We start from the raw sequence: 8,732 nt of genomic DNA on the forward strand, positions 1-8,732 counted from the left end.
AGATAAAAATTGATTGCTTTTAACTAAGAAATTTGACTGATAAATCGGCCATTGTTCGGTTGATCGTGATTGTTTTTGCTTTCGAAATGTAATACAGTGGTTTTAAGTAGAGTTCAACAGTCGACAAAACTCTAGTATAACGTACTTAAATGTGGTCACGGAATTCATGTAGTCCAACCCTGATGAAAATGGTCAAGATGGAGGTACCGAGTCATCAACGTGCCGAACCAACAAAAATTGTTTGTATGCCGGTCGTCAAGTCTATTAAGTTGCTTAGTATCAAACTGCTGTCAGCTAATATCTTATGGCAGCTAGTGGACAGAGGAATACCATCCGGACACAAATAGTTTGTGGCAATGTTGCTGTTGCTCTAAAAAGACTCACCAGAGATGAACAACCTCATTTCGAGAGGAAAATGTTAGATTTGAGCAAGGTGTTCAATCTTTTTCTCTGCAGTATTCAGCTCAAGAAGATTGGTGAGCTCATTTCTGTTACAGCAAAACGTTGCTTGAGATGGCTGCAAACTTAAAGTAAAAGCAAAGTTCCGTTTAAAAAATGTAGAAGAAAGTCGAATTCATGATCCCAATATTATGGAGGGATTTCGAATTTATGGTCCCAATGTTGTTTTGACACAACATCCGTGACAAAAGTAGACAGTATCTCCGAAAAATCATTGACATCGCATGACGAACTCTTTAACCGGATTTCTTAAATCTCCTATTCATTAGGTTTCAACAGCCAATCCGTAGTCCCAAGCATGCTCGGCCCAATAACACAAATGCTACACTTGAGGATTTCCAAAGGACCCTCTGGGTACCAATATCAACTGGGATATTGCCGCTCAGAACACGGTACCACTCGTCATTAGTGGTAGACTCAGGTAATTCTCCGACGCGGTTGACGACCAAGACGGGCAATCCATCTTTAGAGTTCAGTTACTGCAGAACGGTCGAGTTATAAGCTCTCATAAGCATTTCCTTCACTTCACTTGTGAGTATTTTCAACTTTTGTTTTCCAATCGTGAGACAATCAGCTCAACTTGAACCTTTAACTTGTGTACAGATAAAGTTTTTAATGGTGCATCACGCGCTAAACCTAAAAAAAGAGATTTCAGTTTTGTGCAAGCTTGTTAAACGCGCGGGCAAAAAACTGCATAAAAACTGAAAAAACATTGTTAAGGCTCAAGAAATTAGACAAGCAAAATAGATGGTCAGAATATAATGGAATATAAGGGAATATAAAAGAATATAACGGAAGACGATAACTTTCGTGTAAAAAGCTGAAAATTTGTTTACAGACTTAAATTGATTTTGGTTGAGTAAACAATGGTAGTTTAACAACAAATCAAGTTATTGATGTCACAATTCTATCAATTATGCACTTCAAAAAAGAATTGACCTGTTCAATTTAACGTTTTTTTGTAATTAAATTACAATAAAAAAACTGATCAGCTATCGGATCATAATCTCTTTTGCTCTCGTGTAATTCTTATTGGCTAATTTCTCGAAGCATTATCGTCTAAATTACATTTTCTTACCGTCTTCTAACTTGCTTGTAGTCGTCCAATTTCTTAGAACCAGAAATGACTCCAAAATTGAAAAAATTGAATCGGATTTTTTTTCATTTTGTCTTCTTTGCGTACCCCCCAGACGATACGAAAATTAAAAAAAATGGATGTATGTAGCGTCTTGTAACCTATCAGCGAGACCAAAATGCTGGCTGGCAGGTGTCAATTTGGCTGATTTTTTTGTCTTGCACGTGTTATATGAGAACGGAACATTTATCGCGTAATTTTCATTACTGACCAAATTTGCAATATTCAAACCATCATAACTTTAAAAACAATTGTCACAGGTGAACAGGTTTTTCCTAATTTCAGCTTTAGAAAACAACAACACTGCTCGTATATCAGGGAAAAGCCCTAATTAATCCGACTGCTCCTTAATCCATATCGAATAGTTTTTGGGAAATGAAAATTTTGAAAAACTATAAGTTTTGGACAATATCAAAGATCAGAAGTGAAAAGTTGAGTCGACACAAAATTAGTACGGCCAATTAGCTAGTAAAAAATAATTGGGGTATTTATTTTAAGTTACATTAATTTAATTTGAAAGAACACATTAAAATCATACCTCTGTCACTTTTGGAGTGTTATATGTTTTTCCGAAGTATTTTTTGTTTCAAGAAGAAATAGTGATATATAAAAATAAGAAAATCATTCCACTCGACTGAGCGAGTGGGGAAATAAAAATTCTGAAGATTCAGGCTGATTTGTTTCCCAGCTCTTTGGCTGAGACAAATCTGCACCTGCAGTCTAGGCTTCAAACATAATTTTCCCCCTTTTTCTTCATACTCTTGATGAACATGACATTTGCAAATTATTGATTTTCTAGTATAAAAAATCAATAATTTATAAGATCAGGGCAATTTATCAGTGTTGCACCTGCCTTACTTGATTAAAAATTTGGAGTCTTTTTGTTAGGATTGCAAAAGGACTGGGGGCTTTGTCGCCTCGTTGTCTGCTTTTTAAAGCAAGACAGTAAACCAGTCCGCCCAACTGGCGACATACTTGCTTTCAATGTCCAGGCTAAAAGCAGCAGAAAAAAAAGAGTCCAATACTGAAAGAATTATTCAAATGGGAGGAGCATTCAAAAAATTAGAAAACTATATTGAACCATAAGTAGGTGTAGTATTTGTAAAACTACAACTCACCCCTTTTTTAGGTAGATAGTTGTTCGATACACACATTTACATTGTTATGAAGTTAAGTACATAGAAGATTATTTCCATTTGGGTTATAACTTTAATGATGAAATGATTTTTAACTTTGAAATGATGTCTTTGATTTTTTTCTGGAACTATGCACTTTCATTCACTTTCGTTTTCTTCTACCGCGATTTCTCTCGTTTTTCTTTAATTTGGCTCCTGGAACGTCTTTTGAAGTTTATCGTTTATCTTCATCCTCCCTGTCCTGACGTTTTTGGTATTTGACATCATCGAATCTTGATCGCAACCATGTTGCTGTGTTTTGCTTCTGACAATCATAACTGCATTCGAACCTTTATTGTTACTTCTTGTGCTGACTTCGTCCTTGTCTAGTTTATTTAGTAGCTTCCAGTTTATTACCGTTTTGCAGTCCCTTGTTAGAGATCATTCTATTAGTAAATTTTTCTGTGTCTTTACAGAATCAAATAATAGAGTAATTGTGTGTCATACACAAAAAAAGTTTTGGTAACCTTTATAGGTAAAAAATTTTGAAATTGGTGATTTTGGTGTCTTTATAACTAAGTGTCTTCTATGTAAGGGGAAAAAAATTTGATGCCTTTATTAGCTATCGGTTACAGAAATTGTTTCTTCGTGCACTCGTGTAGTGTCGTTGTTAGACATGCATTCTAGACTTACAGTGCAGTTTGTGCATACGATTGAATAATTCAATTTTAGAAAAATCTATGAAAGTAGAAAAAAGTCAATAAGTGAGTGGAGAATAAGTAAAATAGAAAAAAAAAGAATAGGTTAACTTTTATAAAAACTGTCACAATTGAAGAAATTTTATCTTTTTTATTGGATAATCAAAATGATATCTATTGTGTCATGCTGAATCTTAATGCAGCGACAATTTGTGAATATTGAAAGCTTGTATTTTCAAATGTGATTGCTCCTCGGTTAAAATCTGCAAATTTTTCATAATAAAGAATCAATTTTGATTGATCTGGGAAAATATAAATCGTGTTCACACTAACATGTACATGGTTGACTTCAATTAGGATGTTGGAATCGAGCACCAAATTGATATCCATGGCTAGGCAGAATATTGTCCTTAGCATAATGTATATCGAGTACTTCTCGATATATCTCAATTTAATCAGCTATTAAAATTGGCTTATGAATGGCAACTATTGCAAATATTATGCTTATCTTATAGTAAAAACGAAATGTTGCTCTGATGGCAATTAATTGTTTCCAAAATCTCAATTAATTTATTATTTCAAAACTATTTATCTTAAATTATAGAATTTTCCAAGGTCTGAAAATAAATTATTATTTTTTACAAACTTCAAAATTTTTTAAAACTGGTTTTACTAGGTCTCAATGATCTCTGATTATATCAAAACTAATCAAATTGGTAAGTGTTTGAGCAAAATCAAAGTTAAATTTTCTTACAGCACAATTATATCCTATAAGCTTCTAAATGCTAGATTATGACATGCGTGCGCGGAAAAGTTATAAAATTTGTTCTTTGGCGGAAAAATTATAAAATTGGCCTCATTGTTGAAGAGCGAGTATCATTCGGGTCTTGAAGGCGATGTATAGCCAGCAACTTTCGTTTTCATTGGCATTATTTAATTGGTACCAGTAATTAGAGCTAAAAATAGTACCAACAATGTTGGCATAAATCTACGGCTTCGCCCGTTTTTGTAAGTGAATTAATCTTACAATGAAGCAATTTTAAAAACTTCGGGAGATGAGATTTTCTTTTAAATATTATTCTGCTAGTGTGTTTTTTGTAACTTAATACCTAAGCCAATTTAAAAATCAAGCTATCATTTCCTCTATGTGCACTAAGAGGATTCAGAGGGCAAGAAATTTGTTCGCCTCAAATGAGTTGCTACAATTTTACATTAAACTTTACATCAAATTTTACATCAAATGGCTTGTTGATACATTAAAGGTTCAACCCAAATTTGTTAACCACTTCAAATGCAACTTGAATAGACTTTTCCACTGATTTTTTTGCTGAATTTTTAGTCATAAAACCTTAAAACCGCCTGAGTTTGAAGTTAAATTGGCTCAAAACTTAATTCAGTTTAAGCTTCTGTCATTCCGCAGTTTATCAATGCTTTATTGATTGCAAATCAAAAAGAAAGGCGAGCGCTACAAGTTTCGTTGAATGGAATATTCTCCGTGAGTGTTCATTAAAAAAACTTTTCTTTATTGCAGACGTATAAATTCTCAACCAATTTGAACGGTTTCAAGAAGGTTTAGAACAGATCACTCACAAAAACGCAGAAGAAATTATTGTTTAGATTTTTTTAAAAAGATTATAATCACTCGTATGGTCAAAAAAAAGTTATAAATTAAAAATTGTTAATTAAAGTAGGTGGATCACTCATGCTTTGATATAGTATACAAAATGTGTGAAAAACAGTTTTTCTGTTTCTTGTTAAATCATAAATGCAATTTCAACTGTATTTTTCTTTCAAATGTTTTGCCGATTTATTCTTTTGATATAGTTGTTTTGACTCTGTAAAATTCTTATGCATAACAGGATTAATTTTTTTCGTGTCTTGAAAGAAAATTGTAAAAAAAATTGAAGACTTTTTCTCTGAAAAATTTCATTCCGGCATTTATTGGGAGGCCGTAACTTTTAATATTGAACCAGATAATGCTCATTTTCTGCTCTCATATGCGTCGTGATTCACACCTGTGAAATTAATAGTGGTTTCTCGCCGAAGCCTAAAACTTTTCAATAGCGGACCAACTCAGCTTGACGTAGCTGAGATTTTACTTTAACTTTGATGTAACGAAGATATGACTGTATATCAGAGGGAGGGGAACAGCTTATACCTGCTTCATTGTGTATACCAAGACAATGAAGTTGAACATCTTTTATTTAAGAAGAAATCCTTGCAAATGTCAATATAACTTCAATGGGTTTTTGGTGTGTGCCTAGCATTACAATACAAGAACTCTAAAACGTTGTATCGCAATATTCGCAATTTTTTTACTCGTTGAGTTTGTGCAATGAGCCTTGATCCAGTCTCTATCTGTCTAAACCAGAGTCACAAGGCTCACCCAACTGCTGCTTCTTAATGTGGATCAATTTTACAAGCTGTTTTGAAAATTTGGATAATTCGATATAAAATTACATTACATAAAAAGGCGATTAATCCGGCGTAGATTAAATCAAACATTTGAAACAATCTTTGTTGGTTTAAATCAGTTTTTTGGCGGTTAATAATTTCCATTTTGTTTTTCACTTGATTACGTTGCTTGCTGCAAGCAACATTGCCGCCCACCTTGAATGAGCCAAGTTCATTCAACACTGACTGTGAATTTGCTTAGTTTTGTGCAAGGCCGGACGCAGCGACCCCTTGCGGTATTGAAGTCGTTGTTTTGAAATCCACTCCTTTCGAGGCTGCAGAGAAGACAAGTACTCCTTGCTCCATCGCTTCCAGAAAACTTCAATGAGTTCTTCTAGGTGACCCATGTCTCGGAACTCTTTGATGAAGTCTCGATACTGAGTGTATAAAACCACATCCTGCTTAGGTTTGCGTTCCAGATTGAAGAATGGTTTGGGTCATTGGCTCTACACTCGTCGAAGGTTCCAACGTTTGTCTCGAAAGGCAAAAAAACACAGTAGCAACCATCTGATTCAGTTACAGTTGTTTTGTCGTAGTGATCCTCAACAAACTCTTCTTCGTTTGATCGAGGGCTTCGGTTCGAAGGCAAGTCATCAACTGTCCACAATCGATTTATGTCCAGATCAGACACCTGACTGACGAAGTTTGCTTGCAAAACTCTATCATCATTGCGCCTGCTTAAAAACTGTACTGATCCACTCACAATCCAGCCAAAAACTGATTCATCCAAGCTGAGAGATCCTTCTCGTATCCGTTTACCAGTGGTGAGCTCGTTTGCCAATTCAACACCACATAGAAGATCAATCCGTCCTCTTTTGTCAAAATCTGGATCCGCCAGTGCATATCGAGATGGAAGGTTATGCTCGCGTACATCCACATTGTCTGCTGGTAGATCTGATGTGACTTGGGGCATGATGAAGAAATCTGCTCTCAGTGTGTCTTCTCCAGACAACGACAAGTTTATCGAAGCAAGACCTCTCGTCTCCAATGGGGGTGCTGTTTCAACTGGTTTCACTGTTTGGTTGACTGATTTACGAGGCAATTCATTCCGTCGTACGAAGCTTTCACTGACGAAGTTCAACTGCGATCCATTGTCTATCAAGGCACGGCAAATGATTTCCTGTCTGTAATGGTTGAACAGCGGTATCCTGCAAGTTCCAAGTAGGGCCGTTCTGTCAGGATCCGTAGCACTAATGGCAGTACACAGGTTGTTTCCACTGGTATGACAATCGTCTACAGTATTTCTCTCAGTTGTATTCTGTTGTTCCCTGTGCTGATTGTCCACGTGAAGAAGAGAATGGTGTCTTTTTCCACACAGTTTACAATTGTGCGTGCTTGGGCATTTCGTTACCAAATGCCCTGGGCGCAAACAATTAAAGCATAGTCGTTTGGAAGTCACTTCGTCTTTCCGTGTATGTACTATCAACTTCTTGAACTCGTTACATGCAGTTACACTATGAAGTGCTCCACAAAACACACATTGCTCGTCCACAGTTGTTGCTCCATACGATTGCCTTCGGTCGATTTTACTTTGGACATCAGAATGTGCTTCAATTCGAGTCGTTGGTTTCTGTAAAGTGTTTGACGACTTCACTGCTTCTAGTGCCCTCGCTCGCGCACTAATGAAATCGTCAAGCTCGTGTAGTTTCTGGAGCTCTCTTCCTGGGTTGTGAAGCTGCCATTGCTTTTGGCTTTCCGGATCCAGTTTCTGCTCAATTACATGAACCAGTATTGGATCCCAGTCTTCAGTGTTACAGCCTTGCACTTCTAATGCAGCCACATTTTCGCGCAAACACTCCAAAAGCTTGCTGAGGCTTGTTCCATCTTCGGTTTTCAAAGTCGGGTAGTGTAACACAGCACTGAGATGCATGCTTACAATGAACCTCTTGTTGTCGAATCGGTCCATTAGAGTCCTCCTTGCGAGCTCGTAGTTCACGTCTGTTACTGCTACATTCTTGATCAGATCGTGTGCTTCTCCTCGAAGTGAAGACTTGAGGTAGTTCAACTTCTCAGCATTTTGGAGGTTTGGGTTTTCATGTACAGCAGAATCGAACTGATCGATGAAGCTCGTCCACTCTGTATACTTCCCACTGAAGGAGGGAAGATCTATCTTTGGCAATTTGACCTGACTTGATCTTGGTGAGAACATTGTATGAAGCCCGCTCGCTTCTCCTGTTGATCCCCTGGAAGACGCTTGCTGATCTTCTAAGAAATCATTTGTCTGCTGAATGAATTCTCGTACCTCCGCTCTGAACTCACAAGCCGTTTCAAGCTCGGCTTGCAGACGTTCGTCTGGTACAACGTCCTCTATCAATCGATCGTTTTCACTGATCGATGTGAGGGTCTCTCTTATGACAGCAAGAGAAATTCGCAAGCCAGCAAGATCAGTCACTGGATTGGACGATCGGATTGAGTTTATTCGATGCCTATGCTTAGAAATGCATGTCTTGTGACCACTTCTGGAGTGAACCAGTTTCAGGTATGTTCGTCCTGACTGATCGTTTTGTCCATGTTGCGCGCTCACAACAGCTGGTTTATCGCTCTGCTCGTTCGCATTGCTCTGACCTGGTTGCTCGTTCGCAACTGATCGTACATCGCCTTGCTCGTTCGCGAAGCTTCGTAGATCGTACTGGTCGTTGGTATCACTCATAGTTCGTGGTTCGTGGTTAGTGGTTAATGGTTAGTAGTTCTTGGTTCGTTGTGTCCGGGTCGACGCGGATCAATGGTTTCTCGCCGAAGCCTAAAACTTTTCAATAGCGGACCAACTCAGCTTGACGTAGCTGAGATTTTACTTTAACTTTGATGTAACGAAGATATGACTGTATATCAGAGGGAGGGGAACAGCTTATACCTGCTTCATTGTGTATACCA

General features: G+C 37.2%; 1 protein-coding gene across 1 annotated transcript; it reads right to left on the reverse strand.

Annotated features, from left to right (window-relative positions):
- Positions 1–6,195: 6,195 nt before the first annotated feature.
- On the reverse strand, positions 6,196–8,511 carry LOC134856166 (uncharacterized). The gene has a single exon (XM_063872530.1). The coding sequence runs from the start codon at positions 8,509–8,511 to the stop codon at positions 6,196–6,198; it is 2,316 nt and encodes a 771-aa protein (XP_063728600.1).
- Positions 8,512–8,732: the final 221 nt, after the last annotated feature.

Source organism: Symsagittifera roscoffensis, unplaced genomic scaffold, assembly GCF_963678635.1.
Source record: "Symsagittifera roscoffensis unplaced genomic scaffold, txSymRosc1.1 SCAFFOLD_914, whole genome shotgun sequence".
Taxonomy (NCBI): Eukaryota; Metazoa; Xenacoelomorpha; order Acoela; family Convolutidae; genus Symsagittifera; species Symsagittifera roscoffensis.

Coding starts and splice junctions, on each gene's coding strand:
- LOC134856166 (XM_063872530.1), bottom strand. CDS start 8,511: ATGAGTGATACCAACGACCAGTACGATCTACGAAGCTTCGCGAACGAG.